At 47.9% G+C, this 25,738-nt stretch overlaps 1 protein-coding gene across 2 annotated transcripts; it reads right to left on the bottom strand.

Moving 5' to 3' along the window:
* Positions 1–44: 44 nt before the first annotated feature.
* On the bottom strand, positions 45–25,738 carry CD84 (CD84 molecule). 2 transcript variants are annotated; one of them, XM_042925102.1, is made up of 8 exons: positions 25,211–25,738; positions 13,373–13,720; positions 7,056–7,307; positions 6,564–6,683; positions 5,881–5,913; positions 4,756–4,853; positions 4,062–4,121; positions 45–2,132 (listed from the first exon to the last, which is right to left on the bottom strand). In XM_042925102.1, exons 1-8 carry the CDS (start codon positions 25,275–25,277, stop codon positions 2,067–2,069), a joined length of 1,044 nt encoding a protein of 347 aa, XP_042781036.1. In that variant the 5' UTR covers positions 25,278–25,738; the 3' UTR covers positions 45–2,066. The 2 variants fall into 2 exon arrangements, with proteins under 2 accessions (XP_042781036.1, XP_042781037.1); XM_042925103.1 differs by lacking the exons at positions 45–2,132; positions 4,062–4,121; positions 4,756–4,853; positions 5,881–5,913 and adding an exon at positions 6,167–6,463.

Below are 25,738 nucleotides of genomic sequence, written 5' to 3'. Positions count from 1 at the left end.
GTGGGCTCTGTGTTGATGGCAGAGAGCCCAATGTGGGGCTCGAATTCACGAGCTGGGAGATCATGGCCTGAGTCGACCTCAGATGTCCATCCGACTGAGCCACCCAGGGGCCCCGAGATTTCAATTTCAACACACATTTGTGAAAGCTGGCCCATCTGGGTGTGATACGAGATTCCGTTCCATTGAAGGAATAGTTGTGTAGACCCGTCGGTCACAATCTAGTTCGTCTTAAATCTGTGGAAATGAAGATCACCCCCATTTTACAGAAGGGGAATCTGAACACCGAGCCCTGAAGGGATGGGGTGAGAAGCTTCCATCTTCAGAAATCGGAAGATTCACAGGAAGGGAAGAGTGAGAGACAGGAGCTCGGTGGTCCTCAGTCCCAAAGGCCACGTGAAGAATTCCCGGTGTGTTCTCATGGGAGACCCAAGGGACTCTGGCCTCTGGCTCTTTTCCTTCTTCCCCACTCGCCAGCGGGGCTCTAGGACACTAGCAATTTGACTGGCTGAGCGCACCAGGGAGAGGCGGGGCGGGTTAGAGAAGGGCGACGTTCAGGAGGGGTCCCTCAACTCAGGTGAAGGTGAGACATGCTTCTATTTTAGGGTCTGTTGAATGTCACTTTGGGGCTTCTCCATCCTTAGGACAAGTCTCTTTATTTCTTCCTTCACGTGTCTCCCTAGGGTGACTGCCTCTCACCTCACACCTGGTTCACTGGTTCAGTTCATGTGTACGTTGGTCTAACTCTGAGAGTCTCCCCCCCCCCCACCCCCATGGCCGTACACTGACGTCTGCTTTCTGACATTGAACGCTTGCCATACCCGGATGCCGCCACGCGTGTTGGCTTCTGTCTATCCACACTTGCAACGTCTACCTTCCATTTGAGCTGGCTGGTCATTTTCAATTCTATTCAGCAGCATTTATTCACATCAGGGCACCAGGCATGGTGTTTGGGGCGGTGGATGCACGAGTGACTGACACTCTCAGCTCTCGTGGTCACTCTTTAATGTCATGACGTCATGGATCCTGCCCTTAAGCGTATACGAATAGGTGTTAGTCTGGCTCTGCAGAGAAACGGGACCAACAGGAAAGCGATATATACAACAAGGAGCTGGCTTGAGTGGTGATGAAGACTGAGAAATCCCCAGGTCTGCAGTCAGCCAGCTGGAGAGCTGATGGTGAAAGCTCCAGTCCAAATCCAAATCCAAATCCTAGGGCAGGAGCACTGACGTCCCAGCTCCAAGACGGTCAGGCAGAGAGAACGAATTCTCCTTTACTCTGCCTCCTCCTTCTACCCAGGCTCTTAACGGATTTGGTGATGGGCGCCCGTACTGGAGCGGGGATTAACCTACTTTACTCGGTCTACTAATCCAAATGTTAATCTCATCCAGGAACACCCTCGTGGATACCCTTAGAATAATGTTAATAGCTGGGCACTCAAGCACCCAGTCACGTGGAAAGCTGGGCTAGAAAGAAAAGCTTAAGAGGTTTCTGAAGTACAGCCTGAAGAAATATGCCCCAACCACCTCGTCCCTACAGAAAGACCACTTGCCAACACTCCATTTGGAGGGTGCGTCTGCACGGTGGAGAGCTACCCCTCCAATGGCTTCCCAGGCGACACCGTCACATGGGGTTGGTTGGGCTGGTCCAGCCAGCTGTCCCCTGCACAAAAGTTCCTGGGCAGAGGGGCAAGAGGAGGCTGAAATGCAGCCCACCCTCTGCTTGTCAAGCCACACACTTGGGAGGGGCTGTATCCGCCTCCGGAAAAGGGGGTTTTTTGCCTAATTTGCCCAAGGCGCCATGTGGACCGTGGAGGCCGTGCGCCGGGGCCCCTCCCGGACACTGAGCGTGGTCAGGGCGTCCCAGGCGGTGCGCGAAACATCAATCCTTTCTACATACGGGGTTGCTGGGAAGGGTCATCACCTCCAGTCAACGAAAAGTCCCGTATTGGGGTGATGGTTTGCTATGTCCAGGTAAGATCCGAACAGAGGGAGTCTGGGTCTGGGGCATCTGCTGGAACACATGACGTGGGAAGCTCAGTGTCCGCAGAGTGAATGCCGTCCAGGAGCCTAGATCACATTTTCATAGGTTGAAGTCCCAGGAGGTTTGCCGTCCTGAGTGCTGGTCTTCCCCATCTGCGTACGAGGAGATGGAACGACAGGTTAAGCATGAGCTGCCGCTGGGGAACCCCAGCCCCGGGCGGCACCCAGGACGGTTCTGTAGAGGGCACAGGGAGGTGCCTCCGTTTCCCTGGTGCTGGCGGAATCTGGGCCAGCAGGGCTCTGCCCTTTGCTGGGTCCCTTGCCTCTGCCTCCGGTCTCCCTCTCGGAAGCCCTTGTGCAATCAACTGCGTGGCCCACACAAAGGCAGCAGGCGGGAATGGGGGTATTCGCTCTGATTTTGACCGTAGGCTCAAACTACCAGTCTTCCTGGTTCGCAGCGGAGCGCCTTCTGAACCCCCATAATTGCACCTCACACAGCGGAGGGTCACTGCCACTAGGGTCCTGTGGTCTGATGGCAGGGAGCTCTGCAGGCAACCTTCCCACCGGCTGGCGGAGTCTTAGCCTTGGGGGTAGGGCTGGGGCTTGGGGCTGGCGGCTTCGCCACCGGGGGTTCCCAGGACTCCCCACTCCCCCACTGGCACCCCCCCCCAGATTCCCCAAGAGAACATGGCACGGGCCCTTAGTCCTGACATTCTGACCACCGACCTCCCCTACGGCCTGGTCCGTGAAGGGTCCCGTGTTCTCAAGGGAAGTGAGCCGCGCGTGGGACTAAGGCCACGGTGAGAGCGCCCCAGTGTGGAACTGGCAGGTGTGAGCTCCGCTTTGGGCCCGGCAGACCCACAGCCCTCCCCAGCCCGCTCCCAAATAAGGCGGGCCCAGGAGGAAAAAAGAATTTTCAAAGGACGCAGGGACCAATCCTAACCTCCGTCCACCTGGTCCAGAGGACACGCTTCGAGATGCCGCAAGCCGGGAAGCCCTGATCGGTTCCTCTGACCAGTCCTTGCCCATATCATCGCCCGTGTCCTCCCGCTGTCCTTCCGATCCCGTCGCAAACAGGCGGCCACCCTGCCCCTCACTGCCCGCTTCTCCTTCCCCTTCCCTCCTTCTTTCCTCAGTCGCCCCTTCACTTCCCCCTCCCTCCTTGCTGCTCCTGAGCACTGAGGAAGAAGAGGTCCTTCTGTCTCATTCTCCAGGACCCCGGCTTATCTCTACACCCCAACTGACCCGTGCACGGATTTCTCTTGCAAACTCCCAGACGCCCTGCCGGTTCAGCTCTTAATTCTTACTCCCGATCCGCTGTAGCCAATTTCCTAATATTTCCTCCCGCTCTTGATTTGTTCCCATTGCCTCACTCTTTTCCCTTTCCCCTAGACTCCCCGGGTTCATACTGATCTCTTACGATGATTTTGCCCAGCTGCTCAACAGGCACACTAACAAAACATTTGATTCGCCAAGAGACCTCAAATCTGTCCTTCTGACTATAGCGAAAAAGGATCCTCAGACAGTGACATCCCCCAGACTGGAAGTCCTGTCACAGCACAGGACCTACCTCTCCTCTTTGTGTATTCCAGAGCAGGACACTGAGGCCCGGGGCCCTGTGAGTGTCACTGCTCCGCCGCAGATTGTTGTACAGGTTGCATACTGTAAAAGTCAACCGGATGTAGGGAATGTGGAACTGAAATTCAGCCTGTGTTCTACTTGCCGGTCTGGGTAACTGGTGTGGGTCTGTGTCTGTCCAGAGGGGGGCACCTGGTTTCTCTAATTTTGCCCTGTGAGCTGGTATGGCCCCAGGTGCTCTAGAGGCTGGCGTTTCCACACCAGAGTTCAGAGGCTCCTGCATTTACACGCAGGCCAGCTGTCGGATGGCCGTGGACCTGGGGAGGAGGACTCATGCGTGAGATAACTGCAGACCAAGGCCCTGGGCACTTAGTCTCGGGAAGTACAGAGAAGGGGACCGAGGGAACCCTCTGGCCCCTGGTGGGGTGGGCAGGGTACAGCAGATTGGCCGGAGCCCTTGCCGGAGTACGGGACCACAGAAATAAAAACACAACAAGGATTCACCTTCTCAGTCTGCAGTGTGGAATAAATCCCGTTCACGGGCTCCTCCTTGGCGGGGCGCTCCTGTAAAACACCCATCTTCCCCTCAGTGAGGGGCCCAGGCGAAAACCTCTCGAGTTCCCCTTCCTGCTTCTGCCCCGCCTCCTGCCCCCTGCTCCCATGCCACTAGTCAGCCACCCCCAACCCCCAACCCCCTCACGGCCCCCAACCCCCCGCCTCAGCTCTGGTTCCATCCAGCGTCGGAGAGGGTCAGGGTCGGGTATGGGGAGGTGAGGGAGGGGCAGGCGGGTGAATGGCCAATGGGAGGAGGGGCTGTGCTGCAGCCAGAACAGGAAGTTGAGTTCAAGGGGACCTTTCAGTTCTGTGCCCTTGGAGGCCCCTTAGCCCCCTGTTCCTGTGCCAGTGGCCACCTAGTAGCGCTCACCTCACACCAGGTCCCCCATGGAAGGTGCTCCATCCCTAAGGAAGCCTCTGGCCTCACCCACAGCCAGGCCCCCATGTGGAAGCTGATGGCCTCCAGCCCTGGAGGCCGCCATGGGGTGACAGTTGGCCATGTTCCTGTCCTCGTAGAGGGGCTCCTGGCATCATTTTCCTGACATGACGATTCTTGGTTGGAGACTCCAGATCCTTGGCCTGTTGTTCCCCGACTCCTGGGGGTGTATGTGGGGGGAGTGGCCCATAAGTAGTATCAGCTCACCTTGGACTGGGGGATTTCATCATAGATTCCGCCCTCTGCTGGTGGGGCATCTCTCGTGACCATGACATAAGCGTATATCGTTTTCCTAGAGACGGCATCTGTGTCACAAATAAACAGAGGAGCGCAGGGAGTGACAGGTGGCTGGAGTCTAGAGATGAGCTATTGTAACGTTCTCTTTTTCGGATAAAGAAATAAAGCCCTAAAGGGTCAAATGGCTCCCACTGTCCTGAGACGGATGCTCGGGTCCTTGGACTGCCTCTCTGTCTTCTGGGGATTTCGTGTGTTGCGGGAGGCACTGGCCCGGGCCTCACTCACCCAGGGCTCCGTGGGGACCCTGCCTGCTCTAGGGTCCACATTAGGCTGACGACATTCTCCCAGCCCCGAGTGGGCCGGCAGAGGACCTCCTCCTCCCAGGGCGTCTCTGGCACTTCGTGCTGACCGCCTGGCTGGCCAATTGCCTCTTCCCATGAGGTCTTGGTTCTTCAACCAGATTGATTCTCTCTAGTTAGACACCGTTTTGGACTCCTTCACTGTTACCACCTCAATGTTAAGCACATAGAAGACACTCTGTAAACATGCGTTGTCGTGGGGCCCCGGGGTGGCTCAGTGGGTTAAGCGTCCAACTCTGGCCCAGGTCATGAGCCTGCGCTTCCTAAGTTCCAGCCGCGCATGAGGCTCTCCGTTCTCAGCTCAGACCCCACTGCAGATCCTCTGTCTCCCTCCCCTCTCTCTGCCCCTCCCCTGCCCCCCCCCCCCCAAATAAATAAACAACAAAAATCCATGCACGGTCGCTTGATAGATCTTCACGGTCAAACACTGTCTAAGCTCCCTCTGTGCTCCGGGCTGTGTGTGAGGCCACAGAGAGACAAAGACGGGAGAGACCAGTCCCTACTCTTAAGAATTCCTGAGCTGTTAAAGGCATTCACCCCAGTGTGTTCCTCTCCTTGGAACACTTCACGGTGAAGTTAAAAAGAGATGGCCAGAATCTAGGGCCTTCATACTCCAGCACACCCGGGACCTTCCGCCCAGACTGTCTGCAAAGCAGAAGCTGAGTCTTAAGCAATCTGCCGTGAACTCATCTCTCCCAGTTGTCATCCAGGGGGAACTGCGTGGCTGAGAACTTACCAGAGTTCTTCCTGGAGGTCTTCAGGTAGGAACCTAAGGAATCAGACCCAAAGGAGAGTCAAGGAACATGGAGGCAGAGGTGGGGCCTCTCTACATCCAGGCTTGTTGTTAGGATTGGTGGGGAAGGAAGGTTTCGGGAGATGGTGGGGTTGGGAGGCACAGGAGGGTATAATGATCCTCTGGGACCCCAAGATCAGGGTTTCTGAATTGCGAATGGCACACTCACAGAAGGATCCAGAAGGATCCAGAGGTACCTAGCGACGACCATGGAATCCTAAGTTAGTACATGTCCCTCAATGACTCTCCAAAGGTCATAGACAAAATGGAATTGGAAGTGACCCTGGAAACCCTTTAGTTCAGATCGCATTTCACGTGTTGAGAGCACTGAGCCAGAGAGGTAAAGACACCTATCCCGTGAAGCACAGCCTCTTAACTGCAGTACTCAACTCAAACCCAAATTCTGAGCCCACCAGATACCGGCGACCTCAGGAAGAGATTCTGAAGCGCACTCAGGGCACCGGCATCCAGGACAAGGGGTCATCACTGGAGGTGGTGGGGTGGGGCTCAGAGGAAGGCAGGTTCCCTGAAACAGAGGACCTCTCCACACCACCTTGGATAAATGACTCCAGCCCCAGGAAGAAGGAAGGGGCGTTTCCACACTTTACCTACTGGAAAAATCTTACCTTGTCCTCTTTTGCACAGAAGGCACAGAAGCAGTGAAGGCACAATGACAACAAACAGAGAGAGCACGGCCAGCCCGCTCAGCAGCCCAGTGTGGCGGGGACGGAGGCCCGCAGCCGTGTCTGGAAACAGAAGACACAAGGAGACTTGGCTCTCAGGAAATAGGCCCACGGGCTTGCCCCCACCCAGGGGCACTATCAAAAATGGGGTCCCCTCCAGGGGGGTGCCAAAGCTCCAAGGGAAACTCTCCTTTCTGCTATCGAAGGTCAGGATTAGACACGGAATCAGAGGGCCAAGCGGGGGCGGCCTCCGGAACCCCCCAAGTGCCTGGCCTATCTCGGACAGCTTTGGGCTCTTTGCCAGGTCCTCCTGGGGGGGGGGAGATGTCCCTGGAGACCGGGCCTGGCGTGAGGGAGGGACACTCCACTGGGGAACGAGGCCCTGTTCAGGCCTCGCCGCTCGGAGGCTAAGGAGAGACGGACAGAGCTGTTCACCTGCACAGAGCTGTCGGGCCAAGATGGAGTCAGAGCTGTTGCTGACAGGGTTCCAGGCTGTACATGTGTAAGTCAGCTCTTGGTGGTCAGGGGTCTGGAAGATTCGAACGACATTACCCTCTTCCCCCAAGGGGCTCCAACTGTATGTGACATTCTTTTCTTCGTCTTCCACAGAACATGTCAGTGTGACGTTACAGGTGCTGTTGACAGATGCCATTAAACTCTGAGTGATCTTTGGCTTCCCAAGCCGACCTGGGAGGGGAAAACGCACATGTCCGTAGTAAGCTGGAGCCGGCCTATACCAGCCTGTGAGAGCCAACCGTTAAGTCTTCAGAAATGTTTTTAATGTTTATTTATTTTTGAGAGAGAGAGAGTGGGAGCGGGGGAGGGACACGGAGAGAGGGAGACACAGAATCCGAAGCGGGCTCCAGGCTCCGAGATGTCAGCACAGAGCCCAATGGGGGGGCTCGAACTCACGAACCATGAGATCATGACCTGAGTCGAAGTTGGACGCCTAACCGACTTAAGCCACCGAGGCGCCCCCAGAAATTTTTTCAAGAGGGCGGTTAAACACAGCCATCGTGAAAAATTAAATTATAAAAACTTACAAAGAACTACATTGCATTTTTTAAAAAAGCTAACACGTACTCAAAACTCACCGCTTTCTTTTTTTTTTTGGACAATTACAATTATCTGTGCTCTAAAAGTTACTCACATCTGTCGTATGTGTCTTTTGTCACGCTTTACAAAGTCTTCCCAATTCTGCCTGTCTTAAAATGAGCCACGCGCAATGGGGATATTTACACGGCAGAAATTGGCCAAGGTTACAAACTTGGGCTGGACCGACTGCATTGCTGATGGTCACTCTGGACTGAAGAAAACAGTAGGAGAAGGATTACTAAAGCAGATTCGGCTGAAAAATGCCTCCAGTCTGCAGCCATTACATTGTGAATAGCACCAAAAAACGAGGAAGTCTTCTTCCGGCGTCTGAAAACGGTTATCCGATTCAGAAGTTGCTCACATCGATGTGCAAGTGAAGCTCTGTAATGAGTTTGTCGGATCACTTTTTCCTCATCGGTTAATGTAACGAAAATACCAACCAATATTCCTGTTGGCTTCTTCATCGATTGCAACGTAGGTTGCGTGGCATAAATGTCCAGCAAAAATCTGTGAAAGCATCTGTAAATATAATTGGCTCTATGGGATTTACAATAAAGACTCCTGTATATTTTATTATCATTTATGAAATTGTGTGTCGCACATCCTCTGTGTCAATAAAATCTCTGCGTGTGAGCACGCACATACGGGCCATCGAGAACCCGCTGAACATTTATCAGCACCCCACTGCACGAAACAGTCTTTAAAAACATTTGGGGGGGCACCTGGGTGGCTCAGTCTGTTAAGCAACCGACTCTTGATTTCGGCTCAGGTTACGATCTCACAGTCTGTGGGATTGAGCCCCGAGTTGGGTTCTGTGCTGACAGCGAGCAGCCTGCTTGGGATTCTCTCTCTCTCTTTCTCTCTCTCTCTCTCTCTCTCTGCCCCTCCGCCACTCACACTTCCTCTCTCTCAAAAGAAATAAGTAAGCATTTAAAGAGGTTTTTTTACTCTGTTTTCTGGTGTATTTTCATTAAGTTGTTTTGTTTTGTTTTGAAGTGCCCATGGTGAAAAGTTACAGTCTCTCCCTCTCTCTCTCTTTTTTGGGGGGAGTTGACTCTATGCCTCTTTTATTTGTATTTATTTTTAATATAATTTATTGACAAGTTGGTTTGCATACAACACCCAGTGCTCATCCCAACAAGTGCCCTCCAGTTACAATCTCTTTAAAAAGTTCACTAAAAAAAAAAAAAAAAATGTTTTTACCGAAGCACTCAAAAGGTAAACTGTACAAGTTGTAGGCTAGGAAAGGGTTAACTGAAGAACAATTTATATTTAGTTTGAAGTAAGAGCTATCTGGGGCCAGCAGAAGGAAGGGGGAAGATCTTCTCTCTTTTACCAGCAGATAAGAAAACGCCCACATTCAGGGTTGGTAAATTTAGTTCATGCTTGGCCAAGCTGCGGTGCTGGGTTTTTTCCTTCCACCATAGTCACGTGGGAAGGGCTCAGAAGGAACCGGCATGTAGCTTTCTAATTAATGTGGTGTTTCCAAAGTTGTCTGTGCATGTGAAGGAGAATATGGGAAGTAAGAAGCTGTAAAGGTTTCTTACTCTAACGTCACCAGAAACCCCGGTCCTAAGCAGAGGGGTCCTCTCAGAGGGGTCTATTCCAGAGCAGAATTAGTGGTGACTTATGAAAAAACTCCCAACAAGTTTGAAGTAACCTTGATGAGCTACAGAGGTGACAGATACAGATGTATATAGCAAAAAAAATAAGCCTGTGTGTGTGTGTGTGTGTGTGTGTGTGTGTCTTTAGAAACTCGATTTACAAGAATGTTGAAGTCTCTGCTTGGTATTTACTTATTTTTAGAAAGACCTTTTTTTTTTTTTTTTTTTTTTTTTTTGCTGGGTGTTGAAGTGGGGGAGGACTGGTAATGAATAAGAGCCTATCTCGTTTTTTTCAGCAGGAACAGAGATGTTACCAGAACCAGGCTGCTGGGCAGAGGTCAGAGCTGTGGTCGCGAGTGGGAAAGCCACGGCAGACCCGTGTCTAACCAGGCTCTACTGCTTTCTAGAGTGAGGACACATACAGCTTCACTGAACCTTCACTCTGTCATTTACAACATGAAGATGCTTTGTTCCTGCCAGTGTTGTTTGTTGTGAGGACTGAATGAGCTATTGTATATAAAGAACACCCTACTTTTGGGATGAGCACTGGGTGTTGTATGGAAACCAATTTGACAATAGATTTCATATATTGAAAAAAATTAAAAAATTAAAAAAGAAAGAAAGAAAGAAAGAAAGAAACACCCAAATGTCTGTCTATCTATCTATCTATCATCTATCTATCCATCTACATTAATTATCTATGGGAAAATCAAAATCAACTAGCAACAATGACTGCCTTGGAGAAGGAAGAGTTGCAATGCACTGTATTGTCTTTCTCTCTGTGCATATATTGCCTAAATATGTGTGATTTCTCTGTATTTTTCAAAATTAGGTGGTAGAATGCCAGACACAGAGAGCTCAATAAATGTCAGTTCCCTTCTCTTCATCTGCTCAACCACCTCCCTAAAAGGTACAGATTTTGGTATGTGGGCAATCTGACTTTCTCCAAGACTTTCCCGTGGTCTGTCCTAACCGCAGGTGGCATAATACCTTCCAAAGGTCGAGTGGGTAAAACTGAACATAAAAAGATGAAGACAAACGTCTTGAAATTGAACACCCTCTTTATTTTCCCAACCAAAGTTCTTGAATGAACCAGGTATTTTCTAAAGTGTCCACGGCAGGGTACGGTTCTTTGACTGTGTTACGCGTGCCCAATCCAGAGCCTCCTCCGTCTAGGAAGCCCTTCATAATTAGAATTTAAAATAAGGACTAAGGGTTAAAAAGTTAGTAATGACTAGTCATTAGGCATCAACCGTAAGGCATGGGCTATACTAGGAGCTCTCTCCTTTAATCACACCTGTTATAAGCTACATTCTACAGATGAGCACATGTAAGCCCAGAGAGGGTAAACAGCTTGGCTGAAGTCACACAACTGGCAAGAGATCCAATGCCAGCACTGATGCCCTTTCCACTACGCCTTCCATCCGGGTACAACCTGATTCAATCATGCTGTATGAATTGAGCACTTACAATTGTCCGGCACTGTGTTGGGACCTGGGACTTATTATGCGTCATTCATTCTTTCATTGAACACATACTTCGGAAGCACCCACCATGGGCCTGACAAGGTAGGTGCTAGGGATCCAGGGATGGACTTCATATACAAAGTCCCCGCCTTTATGGAACTTGAATTCGGCGGTTTAACTATATACCTGAATGGTATCTATCTATCACAGTGTGGCTTAACCACATGTCTGTGTTTTTCTGCCGTGAGCAGGTGGATGGTGAAATCCTTGAGACACGGCTCAAGGATGATGCATGCTAGAAATTACGGCTGCTCAATAGAAACAAAACTATTGTGATTCACTGTAAGAGTGAATCACTTTTGTAATTAAAATGTTTCTAGTAGTCACATTAATAGTGAAAATACATTATATTAATTTTAGTAACGTATTTTCCTTAACCTAATATAGCCGAAATGTTATCTTAACTGCCAACCAACATAAAAATTATCAATGAGGTCTCTTAGCTTCTTTTTTTGGTGCTGAGACTTTGAAATTCGGCATGCATTTTACACTTACAGTACATCTCGCTTTGGGCTCACCACATTTCAAATACTCGAGAGTCACATGTACCACACCAAGAGTGAACCGTGATGTAAACTGGACTTTGGGTGGTGATGATGACTTTATGTACATTTTCACTGTAACAAATGCACCGCTGGTGGGGATGCTGATCATGGGGGAGGTAATGTGTGTGCCAGGGGTGGGGGGTGGGGAGGTCATGTGTGTGTGCCGGGAGGGCAAGGTGCGTATGGGAGCTCCCTGTACTTCCTACTCAATTCTTCTCTGAACCTTAAACTTCTCTAAAAATAGACCTATTTAAAAGAGAGAAGAAAGTTCTGGAGACGCTAATGGCGGTGGTTGTACAGCACTGTGCATGTAGGTAATGTTACTGAACAGTACACTTAAAAATGGTTAAAATATTAAATGTTACGTATGTTTTATCGAAATAAATTTTTTTAATGTTTATTTATTTTTGAGAGCGAGTGAGAGCCAGAGCCAGCGGGGGAAGGGCAGAGAGAGAGGGAGACAGAATCCGAAGCAGGGAGACAGAATCCGAAACGTGAACTCGGGAGCCCTGAGATCACGACCTGAGCCAAAGTTGGATGCTTAACCGACTGAGCCACCCAGGCGCCCCATGTCACAATAAACATTTTTTAAAGAAAAAAAAAAAAAAAGAAAAATGGATTTACCATATGTTTTCATTCTTGGGCATTTATCCCGGAGAAACACAAACTTGTTTCATGCAGAAAATTGTACGTGAATGTGCATGGCCGCTGTATTCGTAATCGCTCCAAAGTGGAATCAACTAAAATGTCCCTTGATCGATGGAACGGTGAACCAACCTAGTCCACCCATACAAGGGAATACTATCCAGCAATAAACAGATATAAACTATTGAGGCCTGCAATAATTAGGATGACTCAGAAGTACATTATGCTGAGTGAAAAAACAACCAATCTCAAAAGCACACATGCCACACGAGGTCCATCTCTGTAACATTCGTGAAATAACAGAAGGATAGATGGGAGGAAGGGATGGGCATCTCCCAGGAGTTGGGGAGGGATGACCAGGAAGGACTGAGGGAGTCTTGTCGCCATGGTACAGTTAAGTACCTTCACTGTGATAGCGGTTGTCCGGTGCAAGCTACGCGTATACTCACACGTGAACAGGCTCCATAGACGTACTTTGTCAGCTTCCTGGTTTTGATATCGTACCACACTTGCATCAGATGTTACCACTGGGAGAGGCTGGGTGAAGTGCACACAGAACCTTCCGGTACAGTTCCTTACACCTCACAATGCATCTACACTTATTTTAAAATAAAAAGTGTGTGTGTGTGTGTTTTTTTTTTTTAAAGTACTTTCCAGCATTTGACTTCGGTTCAGGTCACGATCTCACGGCTCATGAGTTGGAGCCTCACATCAGGCTTGCTGCCGTCAGCACAGAGCCTGCTTAGGATCCTCTGTCCCCCTCTCTCTCTGCCCCTCCCCCACCTCAAAAATAAGCATTAAAAAGAAGAGTGCTTTAAGGGGCACCTGGGTGGCTCAGTCGGTTGAGCGTCCGGCTTCGGCTGAGGTCATGATCTCGCGGTCTGTGAGTTTGAGCCCCGCGTCGGGGTCTGTGCTGATGGCTCAGAGCCTGGAGACTCCTTCGGATTCTGTGTCTCCTTCTCTCTCTGCACCCACCCCTCCACTCTCTGTCTCTGTCTCTCTCTCTCTCAAAAATAAATAAACACTTTAAAAAAAGAAAAAAAAGAGTACTTTCCATGCCCTATCTCCCTTGATCCTCTCAGTGACTGTGGGAAGTGAATAGTATGATTAGTCACATTTTATAGGAAAGAAAAACCAGGCCCATGGGACAAACCGCTGATTGAAGATTCCGTGGCTAGAAACAAGAAAAGGCACCTCCTCTTTGTTAGCACTGATGTATTTATACAAGCATGTACAAGGGCAAAAAGATTTAGGGAAGCCAATTGTCAGAAATGAAGGCCTTCTATAGACAGCAAATTTGCAAAACAAAACAAGCCCCCTGGGCTCCCGCAACTTACGATAGACTTGCAGGTTGTAGCGCCTGGTGGTGGTGACCGTCGTTTCAGCCATCTTCAGATTTATGTCAGCCCTGTAGATGCCCGAATCTTCCACCCCCAGATTACTGATCTCCAGGTTGTAGTTCTGGCGGGAGACATTTATTCGGTCATTGTAATGTTGGTGGGTCACAGTGACTCTGGGTGCTGTTCCTGGGTCTCCTGGCGTGACGAAAGCAACAGACGTCTCAGAATTCCAAGCGATGTTGATAACTTGCTGCGGTTGTTGGATGTTTAGGGGGAAAGTGACCGACTCCCCCAGGATCCCAGTCACCGGCAGGATGTCTGTGTCACTTCCAGCTGCTTCCAGACCTGGGGACATACAAAGAAAACCATAGCCATCTGACTGTACCTTTGGGAATTCCCTATCTCCCCAGACTTGAGCCTCCCTGAGGATCCGCCCCAGATACAGCTCATCCAGCTTCTGGAAGTTTTTCTTCCTTTTTTTTTTTTTAGATATTCTACTCTGCATATAATGTTATGATGGCTAAATTGGCTACAGGGTTCTCATTCAAAAACTAAGTTTCCAGTAAGTTTCAAGGGATCTATTTCATCAGAAACGTTTACCTAGACTTACAGACCCACATCTCTAAGAGATTTGAGGGATGACGACCATAAACCTCCAGAAGGTTCGAGAATTAAATGTCTTTCTTTCCCCAGATCATATTGCCAAGGACGGGTGAGGTGACACAAGAGCCTGGCTGCTGTGGTCTCTGCAAAAAGAAAGTTACATTTATGCCTTTATTCTGGGAAGATACTGGCAGAGAGCGCTTTAGAGGCTCTGGAGTAAATATTCCCCAGGCTGGTGATAGGGGGAGGTGTTTTTTGTTCACTTCTAAATCTCCAGTCTCTGGAAGAGTACAGGACGTGCAGCGGGTGCTTAGAAAATATCTGTGGAATGAACTAATAAACGGAATTCACCTCTGTGTTGCCTGGAATCTCTGGGAACAACTTCTGAAGTAAGCAAAATTCATTTATTCATTCATACATTTGTGAACGAATGCATGCATTTATTCCAAGTCGGCTTTATTCTAGAGACTACAGCAGGTATTCATTAATTGCATTGACAATACCCGTGTTTGCCAAGCATAATGTAAGGAGCTGGGGGATACAGTGGGCGAGTAAAAATTGACAGAGTTCCTGTTCTTTTTCACAGTTAAAGGAAGAGATCAGTGTTGATCAGAGACCCACAGATGCTCAGATACAAAATATTTAGCGGGCTCTCGAACAATACAGATTTGAGCTGTGAGGCTCCGCTTATACAGCCATTCTTTCCATAAATGCAGTCCAGTCCTGTCGATGTATTTTCTCTTCGTTATGATTTTCCTTGGTGTCTTTTTATTTCAGAGAAAGAAATCATGAGCTGGGGAGAGAGGCAGAGGGAGAGAGAGAGAGAGAATCGGGACTCGATCCCATGACCCTGGGATCATGACTTGAGCCGGAATCAAGAGTTGGACGCTCCACCAGTGGGGCTGCCCAGGCGCCCCAACCTTGAAATTCTTAATATGATTTGAACAAGGGCGCGGATGTCTCCATGCTGCGCTGGGTTCTGCACTTGGGGCCAGATATCCCATGGCTTTTTTAAAGTCAAGCCCTCACACCCAAGTGCTCGTCTGGTCTGTAGATTCCAGTTACATGTGAGAACAGGATGTGGTTTCTCTCTTCCAACCCCAGGAGTGTGGAGGCAGTTTGTGAAGATGAGCCAGGGCTAGAGTCCATGGTAATTGTGCCACCACAGAGTGGAGGGTGTGTGATGCTGTTTTTCAAACACGATTTCGCCCCCAGAGCAAGTTGCTCCGGAAGTGATGCTGGTGTATCATATGGTGATGAGGCAGGCGCACTGGTAGGTAGGTGGAGCCGGTGAGGATCCCAGGCTCGCTAAGGAAAGGCCCGGGGCTCACACACGCACCCGACGCGGCCTCTGCCACCTTCAGACCCTCCAGCTGTGGTCTCAGAGAGGTGGCCACCGCGCACAGCATGGAGTGGAAAGATAAGGAGGCTGAAGATGTAGGGTCTGGCACTGCAGCTTATCAGCCGGACAACCTCACAAAGTCACAGAACCTTTCTGGGTCTCGGTCACTTCATCCGTAGAATGGCAATAATAACCCTAGAACCTGTGCTACCTAATTAGCGATCGGCAAACCAGATGACCCGCGTGGAATGTTTTGTAACCATCATGGCGCAAGAAACGTGAGCTGCTTCTGAGGCCGATAGCGATGATGATGAGGAGGATTCTTGTCTTCATCACTTTCTTCAGCATCACCTTTGTAATTGGTGCATACCATTTAGGGCTTCCTAGGCCACGCCCACGATGTTCCTGATGGTACCAGGACCGTGTCGAAGAAGGTGTCAGGAGCCATTACTAACGGCTAATTCAAGTAAAGGCCAGGGAGAGTTTTTGGTACCACTCCACTTGATGGACTTTATGTTTGTCTTCAGACTTCAGGTTTTAAAAAAGAATCTCTAGATCAAGCTATCCCAATATTTATTTTGCTTGGTGCTGTAGGGACTCAAACACTGTATTAGCATCGGAGGGGACTTAAGGAAAACCCCAATTTCCGAGAGAACTCGTGGTACAAACGTGTCTTAAGGACTTACCATGTAATACACTAGGCAAGTCTCTGACCAAGACAGGGTCTCTGCCTTTTTTTGGGGGGCGGGGGGGGGGTGTGTGTGGAATTTCATAACTGCTTAGGAAATAAGACACACAGATACACATAACTCTCCTTTAAAAAATGAGGTAGTAAGTGGTAAATTCAAGTGAATGGTAGAGACAGTAATTACAGTAGGAATCTAAAGAAGGGAGAGATCACTGAGCTACAGAGGTTAGGGAAAACCTTTTAGAGAAAGCAGAAATTGAGGAGGACCTTGAAAGAGGGAATAGAATTTTACTGCATAAAAAGGGGAAGGGTGGGTGTCTCAGGTCTTTGGGCCCTGAATAAAAGGTCTGAAGCAGAAAAACATGCATGTGGGTTGCACGAATATGGATTTGCATAACGGAGTAGAAAGAGATAAGGTGGAGATATATATCTGGTTTAGATATGAGGCAGCTTATACCACAGAGGGGAACTATTAAAGTTTTTGAGAATGAAGATTAAAATGATATTTTCGCGTCCTAGAACTACAGTAAGGATGTGTAGGAAGAATAAGAGGAAAGAGAAGCTGGGCTTGAGAGACCATCTTGGAGGCCATTGTAGCCATCTGCACATGAACCTGAGAATGAAAACGCGAATGGAAAGGAAGTGCGGAATTTGAGAGATAATGCAAAGAAAGGCAAGGAATAAGGAGGAATCCGAGAGAATTCAACCACTCAACAATATGTTTGTGGGCATCTACTCTGTGTCAGTGAAAACTGATAGATACTGGAACGCTAAGTTTATGCTGGAAAAAAGTCCAAAGGAGAAAACAGATTTAGTGTTAGAAGTATTGAATTTGAGATGATGGTGGACCATCTCAGTAAGTAGTTGGAAGGATGGAAGGTAAGGAAGGAGAATGGGCTCAAAGTATTGCCTGGGGACTATGGCAGAATCCGCCCGTCATTTCCAATATGTGTTCTCTCCCTCATTCTTAGCAAGAGAATGCCGAATTTTTAGCAGGGGGTACGGTCACTCAGGATAAAGATTACATCGCCCGGTGCTCTGCTAGCTAACTTTGGTCATATGACTAAGTTCAGGTCAAGGGGATGAGAGTGGAAGTGTTGTATATGACTTCTGTGTCTTTAAGAAGAGGGCGTTTTGCTCTCTTCATCTCTTCCTTGCTTCTTGCAGGCTGGGATGCTATGACAGCCGGATCTTAGACACACATTTTGTATCAAGAAGAGGAAGCCAAGTACTGAGGACAGTGGATCAGGAAGGCTGAAAAAGTATCCCTCACAACTTTGTCAACTAGTCAGTCAATGGAACTGCCAGCTCCAGACTTTTTCATATGAGCAAGAAATAAACTTCTTTCTTTAAGCTGCTCTTCTTTTTGAGAACCGTCACTTGCCATTAAACTGAAATCTATGTGGTTTAGGAATCATCCGCAAAGAGGAAGGGATGGAAGGAGAGGTGAGCCACTCAGGAAGAGTAAGGCTGAAGTCCAAGGTTGCCTTGTGAACAGGGCTCACAGCCATAGAGGAGGCACTACCAAAAAAACCTAAATAGACCAAGTGGCAAGAGAGGCACCAATACTGGACAATATCGTGGACCCCGAGAGGAGAAAGAGTCTCAAGAACAGATGTTTAGTGATTCAGAGTGTTCAAGTGGAATAAGGACTGAAAATAGACCTTGGGTTTGTCCATTAGCAGGTTGTTGATGGCCTTTAAGAATGTAGTACAAGTAAGATGATTCAACTGGAGGCCAGAGTCTAGAGGACTGAGAATAGAATAAGTGGTAAAAAGTGGAAAATCCTGATCATGAAAGAAAGGGGATAAAATAGAATGGTAGCTACAGAATTAGGTAAAACTAATTTATTTGATTTTGTCTTAAGATAGAAGAGGTGTCTACATATATATGGTCAATTAATTTTGGACAAAGAAACCAAGGACATATAATAGAGACAGGACAATCTCCTCAATAAATGATGCTGGGAGAACTGAACAGCCACACACAAAAGAATGAAACTGGACCACTATTTTTATACCATAAAGATGAACTCAAAATGGATCGAAGTCTTGGATGTAAGACCTGAAACCATAAAACCTAGAAGGAAACATATGTGGCAAGTTCCTTGAAATCAGCCTGCGTGATGGATTTGTGAATGCGACACCAAAGGCAAAGGAAACAAAAGGAAAAATAAACAAATGGAACTACCTAGAATTAAAAAGCTGCTGCACAGCGAAGGAAACCATCATCAAAACACAAAGGAAACCCACTAACGCACGAAGATATTTACAAATCATATATCTCATAGGGGGTTAATATCTAGTATATATAAAGAACTCATACAACTCAGCAATGAAAAAAACAAACAACCTGACTAAAAAATGGTCACAGAATCTGAACAGACACTTTTCCAAAGAAGACATAGATGGCCATAGGTACGTGAAAAGATGTTCAACATCACCAATCATCAGGGAAGAGCAAATCAAAACCACATCTATTAGAATGGCTCTTATCAAAAAGACAAGAAATAACACGTGCTGAAGAAGAAGAGGAGAGAAGGGAACCCTCATACACTGTTGGTGGGAATGTAAACTGGTGCAGCCTCTATGGAAAACAGTATGGGGATTCCTCAAGAAATTAAGAATGGGAACTACCATACGGCCCAGCTATTCCACTTCTGGGCACTTAGCTGAAGAATACGAAAACACTAATTCAAACAAGATATATGCACCCCTCTGTTCACTGCAGCATTATTTACGGTAGCCAAGATAGGGAAATAATCTAATTGTCCATCAATGGATATGAATGGTGATGGATTACTACCCAGCCATAAACAAGAATGAAATCTTGCCGTCTGCAATGGATGGGCCTTGAGGGTATTATGCTAAGTGAAGTAAGTCAGAGAAAGACCGATACCGTACGGCTGCACTCGTATATTAAATCTAAAAACAACAACAACAACAACAACTAAACAAATACTACAAAAACAAACTCACTGATATAGAGAACAGATTGATGGTTCCCATAAAGGGTTGGAGGGTGGGCAAAATGGGTGAAGGTCAACGACACGGTGATGGACAGTAACTAGAGTTCTGGTGGTGATCACTTTGTAGTGTATTCGGATGTCAAACCATAGTGTTGTACCCTTGGAACTTATATAATGCTATATACCTAAAAAAAAAAAAAAAAGACAGGAGAGAAGAGATTAGTTGGGGTAGGTGGTAGAGAAGAAGATGACAAAGAGTCTTCACATAAAGAAGAAGATTTCCCCGATCGGCCCCGCTCTAGGTTGGGTGTTCCTTCCTACTCATGGGCTCTCTGAAGCTCTGTGTTTTCCCTTCACGGTATGTGCCCTGTTATGTGACTTTACCCTCAAATCCCCAGACCCGGGACAGTGCAGAGACACAGACCACTAACACTTGCCGTTGAACAAAAGGTGGAATGGAAATGGTGGGCAGTGGAAACGCAGAGGGTTTTCAATCAGAGGAGGGTCATGTCTTAGTTGTGGAAAAAGGAGATGATACCTCAAAGGGCGGGGCATTTCGTATCTTGTTGTAGGTGTGGGGGTAGAAGAGAGGCCGCTCGGTGTGGTGGAGGGAACACAGGTTTGAGCCAGGTGGGGCTGTATTCAAGTTCAATCCCTGACATTTACTGAGACCCTTATCGTTTGCTACAAGATGGGATGTAAAAACACCCACCTCACAGAATTGTTTGGGGGCACCCACAGGTGCTTAGTACATAGCAGACATTTTGGAGCAAGAGGATAAAAGAGAAGATAGCCTGCATCTCTTTAGAAATGGAGAAGGTGTGGCCACCTGCTAAGAGGAAAGAGGGGAGGGCGGGTCTAGCTGGGAAGTATAAAGATTAGGAGCACGGGTGTTGAATTCAGGTCTATCTGGACCTAACTGTGCTATGTTGAGAAAATTGTTGAAATTCTCTTAGTTTCCTTACCTCTAAAATGTGGATAATTATTTTTAAAATTTTTTTTTAATGTTTATTTATTTTTGAGAGAGAGAGAGAGACAGAGCGCGAGCAGGGGAGGGGCAGAGAGAGTGGGAGACACAGAATCCGAAGCAGGCTCCGGGCTCCGGGCTGTCAGCACAGAGCCCGACGCGGGGCTGGAACTCACGGACTGTGAGGGCATGAACCGGGTTGAAGTCGGACCACCCAGGCACCCCTAAAATGTGGATAATTATGAAACGCAATTGCAAAGATGTGGACTCTGCTTAACGCCTGGGACCCATAAATGGTAGTTGCCATTATTATTTCGATGAATGTAAAAATGTTGAGGAAGTGTTACTATAAGGAACATCCTAGAGAGTCGGTAACACATTGAGTAAAAGGATAAAGGGGTTGCTGACCAGCCTTGGGAGGCCAGTGAAGACGAGGTGACCCGTATTTACAACATCTCTCGATGAGGGTGACTTCCTGACTTCATACACCAGACCCCAGACGGGAGGGGAGAGCATAGAAATACTACAGGAGAAGCAAAGGCAAGAAAAGGCCGGGACCCTGGGGTGTGGGCTTGGGGGTCCCCTTCGCGAAGAAAAGCCAGACTGCCTGAGCCTAGAGTCCTGGACAGCCATGAGACCCTGGGAGAGTTAGCAACCTCTCTGCGCCCCAGTTTTATCAGCTTTAAAATGAAGCGACCGGTGGCACTTACCCCGTAGATGTGTTACAAGGGTTAAATGAGTTAATGTTTGGAAATTTCTTAGAACAATGCCTGGCATATAGTAGGCGCTTGTATGCGTTTGTTATAGCAAACAAAGAGCTGTGGTTACAGGGATGAAAATAACATTCCAGGCAACTCCAAAGGGACAAGGAGACACGTTGGAGGAGGCCAGCACAGAGCTGCCACCGAGAGCAGCGACGAGGAAGAGTGCTGTTGCCTAACGCCCATCTGTGTGCCCTGGCGTCTCCAGGATCCTTCAAATGAGCATTTCTTGGGCTTTTTTGGGCTCTAACTAACCATCCCCTCCTCTCCTCCCACCCACTGCCTCTCCTGGATCAATAAGTCGGGGGAGAACCCCCCCCCCCTATTTTGCAGCCCCGGAAGGGGGGCTGGAGGTGGCTGCGCCCTACAGCCCCCGGAAGAGAGAGCAGATTACACTGAGTGAAGGGAAGCAGAGACCAGAGAGGAAGCAAAGGGTTGAGCAGCCAGTTTTGTGTCGTTCTCCATGAGGGTGGCAGGTCCTCGGTCACGAGGCTTTAAGAAAAGGAACCGACACCCCCACACGATACTCTACTATTGTCGGCTGGATTCTTTTTACTTTCTGTCATCTTCTTTGAGGTCTGGGCTGACTTGATCCATTTCTTCAAAACAAACAAGCGACCACAGACACGCACACAAGTTCTCAAACCCGGGTTGGGATCCTGGCCAACCATTGTTCCATCACCACTTGCCTCTGTGGCGTACAATCAAAAGTTGAGTATAACGAAGAAAATATGGGTGCCTCGTGCCACCAACATCTGTCCCCCAACGGATCGCTCATACCTCTTTCTTTTCCAGCTTCCGTGCCACCAACATCTGTCCCCCAACGGATCGCTCATGCCTCTTTCTTTTCCAGCTTCCGCATAGGTAAGCCTAGTAACCCCAGATTTGCAGGTTCATTTGTCTCTAAGGTTCAGGACAGGAAAGATTTGATTCAGGAGACACCTGAATAGCCTGGGTGGCCTAGCACTGAAGCTTGGAGCTCCCATTGTGAAAACACGCTGGCTGCTTGGTCAGTCACCATGCTGATCTCCAGGCCTGCCTCAGCGCTTCGGGCCGCCTCCTCTTAGTTTCGTGTTGGCACACAGATGCAGCTTCCCAGCCTCTATTTGGAAACTGGGTTTTTGAGCTGATATCTTGATATCCAGTTTCCCCCGTACATATTTTTTTTCTTTTCTATAACTGGGCTTCTGCTTTGGAAGCCTTTCTGATTGCGGCAACAACCTGCCCAAACCTCTTTCTAGAACAGAGGCTTTATCTTTATCTCAAAAGTCGCTCTCTACAAGGACTCTGGACTAGTGACCAGTGGGATCTCGCCAGGACTCTCCAGCCACGAAGTCCTGTGTCTAACCCCCAGGATGATGGTTGGGGCTTATCTGTGGACAGATAGATACCCAGTGGGTCCACTCACCTCTTAGACTTCTAACTATCGACTTCCGGAATGCTCCTGCTGTGTTATACGTTCGACAGGACATCAAGACCTTGTTGATATTGGACAGCCATGAGACCTTGGGAAAGTTAGCAGCCTCTCTCTTTGCTTACTTTGAAGAAGCTAATTTGAGTCAACTCACATCATATGGATATGACTGGTACTTGAACCATGTCTGGATATGGTCATTTCCTTGGATATTCTGCCTCCGTGGCCTGCCTACACTTCTGTTTGTTGTCAAAGACTTGCCCACCAGCCCCATTCTCTGCCTGAATATTCCTGTCTTTGCGGGAATAAATCACCACTCTCCCCTGACAAGTCCCAAAATGCAATCACGATCAACAGTGGGGGCAGTATTTTCTTCCGTGTCAGCATCAAAGTGGGCAAAGGCAATCTTGTTCAGTGGTTCAGTCTAAAGACTTTGGAGTTCAAATCCTACTTCCTCCACGCTTTGGCTAAACGATCTCTAGTTTTCTGGGTTTCATCTGCAAAGTTGGGGTATGGATAATACTCGTCTCCTGTGCTATTGTGGGGATTAAGCTAAATAATACATATAGACAATGTAGAGCAATGATCCATAAGTGATTAGTCATCACTATTATCGCTGGAGGGCAGGAAAGGCAAGGTGGGTGAGGGGTTGAAGAAACTGAAGCAAGTGTAGAGAAAAGGAAGAATTGAAAGAGCACGAGAAAGAACACAGAGAAGGAAACGGGCACGGAGCAGAAGTGGGGGACTTTTCCGCCTTCTACCCAAGAAGGTGGGTGGCTAGACACGTGCAGAGTCAGTCAGGATCATAGTCACAAGTCATGATGAGAGAGTGGCATTTGAAGCATAAGACTGTGAGTCTTGGTTCTTTGAGAAAAGTTTTCCAACATGGAAGAGTCATGAGTTTGCCTGCTCAGACTTCTCTTATTTCAGTGATTTCAGAGGAATCTTTTGGATATGTCATTTGCGAGCACCTTCTTCCATTCAGTAGGTTGTCTTTTAGTTTTCTTGACAGTTTCCTTCCCTGTGCAAAAGGCTTTTCTTTTCACGCAGTCCAAATAGTTTATGTTTGGTTTTTGTTGCCTGTGCCTCAGAAGAGATATCTAGAAAAATGTTGCTATGGCCCATGTTGCAGAATTACAGCCTGTGCTCTCTTCTAGGATTTTTATGGTTTCTTATCACACATTTAGGACTTTAATCCATTTTGAGTTTATTTTTGTATATGATGCTAGAAAGTGGTCCAGTTTCGTTCTTTTGCATGTGGCTGTCCGGTTTCCCCAGTACCATTCGTTGAAGAACATTCTTTTTTTTAATTGCATATTCTTGCCTTCTTTGTTGAAAATTAATTGACCGTATAATCATTGGTTTATTTCTGGGCTCTCTGTCCTGTGCCATTGATCTATGTGTCTATTTTTGTGAAACATGCTCTTGGTATTTTGATAGGGATCACAGTAAATCTGCTAGCACTTCAAAGAGCATCAAGAAATTGAAAACTTGAGGCTCCTGGGCAGCTCAGTCGGTTAAGTGTCCGACTTTGGCTCAGGTCGTGATCTCACAGTTTGTGGGTTCAAACCCCACGTCGGGCTCTGGGCTGCCAGCTCGGAGCCTGGAGCCCTGCTTAGGAGGCTGTGTCTCCCTCTCTCTCTGCCCTTCCCCGGCTTGCACTCTGTCTCTCTCAAAAATAAATAAACATTAAAAAAAAATTTTTTTTAAGACGTTGAAAACTTAATGAGAGGAGGCCAGAAAGAGGGTAGCAGAAAGATCTCTGGCTCTGGGATGGGAGGAACCAATGTCCCTTTCAAGCCTTATAAATTTCAGGCTGTGAAACTTTAGGTGCATCGTTTAATCTGATCTTAGTTTATACTTTTTTTGTATGCAACGGGATTAACAATATCTATTCCTGGTAGTGGCGATCTCCATGGAGCTCAAATGAAAGGAGCCACAGTTTTAAATGGTCAAAGGAACCAGAGAGAGCAAAGTGTATTGATTTCTACCTTTTTAGGAAATCCCAACCCACCAGATTCTCTGTGTTCTAACACATGCCAGGAATTTGCCCGTCCATTTTCCCAAGGGGGTAGGAGAGACTGTATGTAGATTTAGAAACGTCATCAGGGGTACCTGGATAGTTCAGTCGGTTAAGTGTCTGACTCTTGATTTTGGCTCAGGTTGTGATCTCAGGGTCGTGCTATCGAGTCCCGCATTGGGCTCTGCCTTGGAATTCTCTCTCCCCCTACGCCTGCCCTTTCCCTGCTCACACAGGTACACATGTGCACGTGAGCTCTCTCTCTCTCTCTCTCTCAAAAAGAAAAAATAGAATAATAGAAATGTCGAGCGTAGTCAATTTTTATATACAGAAGGCTATTGTTTGAATTTAATGAGAAAAATACAGGCAATGACAAGACACTCCCAGAGCTGTGTTAATGTCGCATAGTTTTCTTTGTACTAACAACAACAAATATTCATGTGTCCTTGTAGGTTACTGTTAAGCCGGAGGTAAGAAAAACAGTATTTCGAGTTCTCCATTTCTTTTTTGAGATCTAACTCACTTGCAGAATGGAAATACCAGTCTCTTCCTCATTTATTTTAGAGGGTTTTGGAAGACAGAAGCAGAGTAATAATAGCTCTGAATGTGCTTTGAAAACAAAGGAGAGAGATAAGAGAGATAAAGTGTCCACGATGATAATTACGAGCAGGCATAACTCTAACCTCGGGGAGCAAGGACACATCCCCGGGAAGGGCACACCTCTGTCAAAAACCGTGCACCAGAATCTAAGGCCAAAAAGAAATGCTTTTAAGTTATTCCCGGTTTTAGACGGCTTTCTGGGTGGGCTTACCAAGTGCTGTCGCTCGGGAGCAGAGGGGTTTGTCTCAAACTGTTGGACACTGGCACGGATAAAATTCAGAAATATAAACTCTAAAGCTGAAGGACAGTTACGTTTGGATCCTAGGTCTCTCCCCAGCCAGTGGGATACCTTTTGAGACCCAGGGTGTGCGCACTGACATAGACCAAGAGGGCAAGTCAAAGTCTTCCTCGAGGGCGATTTCTGAAACTTAATGGAAGTCTAGGAAGGGCATCAACAAAGGTCAGAACTCACAGGTTTGCAGGCAAAGGAGCAAGGTCCACAGGTAGTGCTGACCCATCTTCTTCCAGCGTGTAATCATATGTGGACAGGAAGGCGTTCCTCCGGCAAAGAGACAGTTTCACGTGAAGTGCCCTTGGTCGGTTTATAGCCCCGACTAAGAAAGGAAGTGTGAGCTAGCAGATTGGGGAAACACTGGCCCATGTATTACGATGATAATTTTTTTCCCATCGTATAACGCAAAATGCCTAGCATTAATTAACTATTTATTCAACAAATGCTTATTGGATGCTTGCTGCGTGCCAGGCACTCTTCTGGGCGCGGGCGATATAAGGAGCGACAAAGCAGCGGGTGTCTCTCCCTTCGTGGAGCTCGAGGTTCTTGCTGGGGAGATCAACCATTAAACACGCAATTCCCACAGAGGATGGTGAGTGTTGCAATAGGGAAAATCCGGGGGACTGGGAGAGCCGCGGGGGTCTCTAACCCAGGCAAGGTGAGTGTGGGGAAGGCTTTCTAGAGGAGCTGAGAGTCCAGCTGGGGCAG

This window comes from Panthera leo, chromosome F3, assembly GCF_018350215.1.
Source record: "Panthera leo isolate Ple1 chromosome F3, P.leo_Ple1_pat1.1, whole genome shotgun sequence".
Lineage (NCBI taxonomy): Eukaryota > Metazoa > Chordata > Mammalia > Carnivora > Felidae > Panthera > Panthera leo.
The sequence above is the reverse complement of the archived record's forward strand: the minus strand, read 5'-3'. Positions and strand labels throughout refer to the sequence as shown.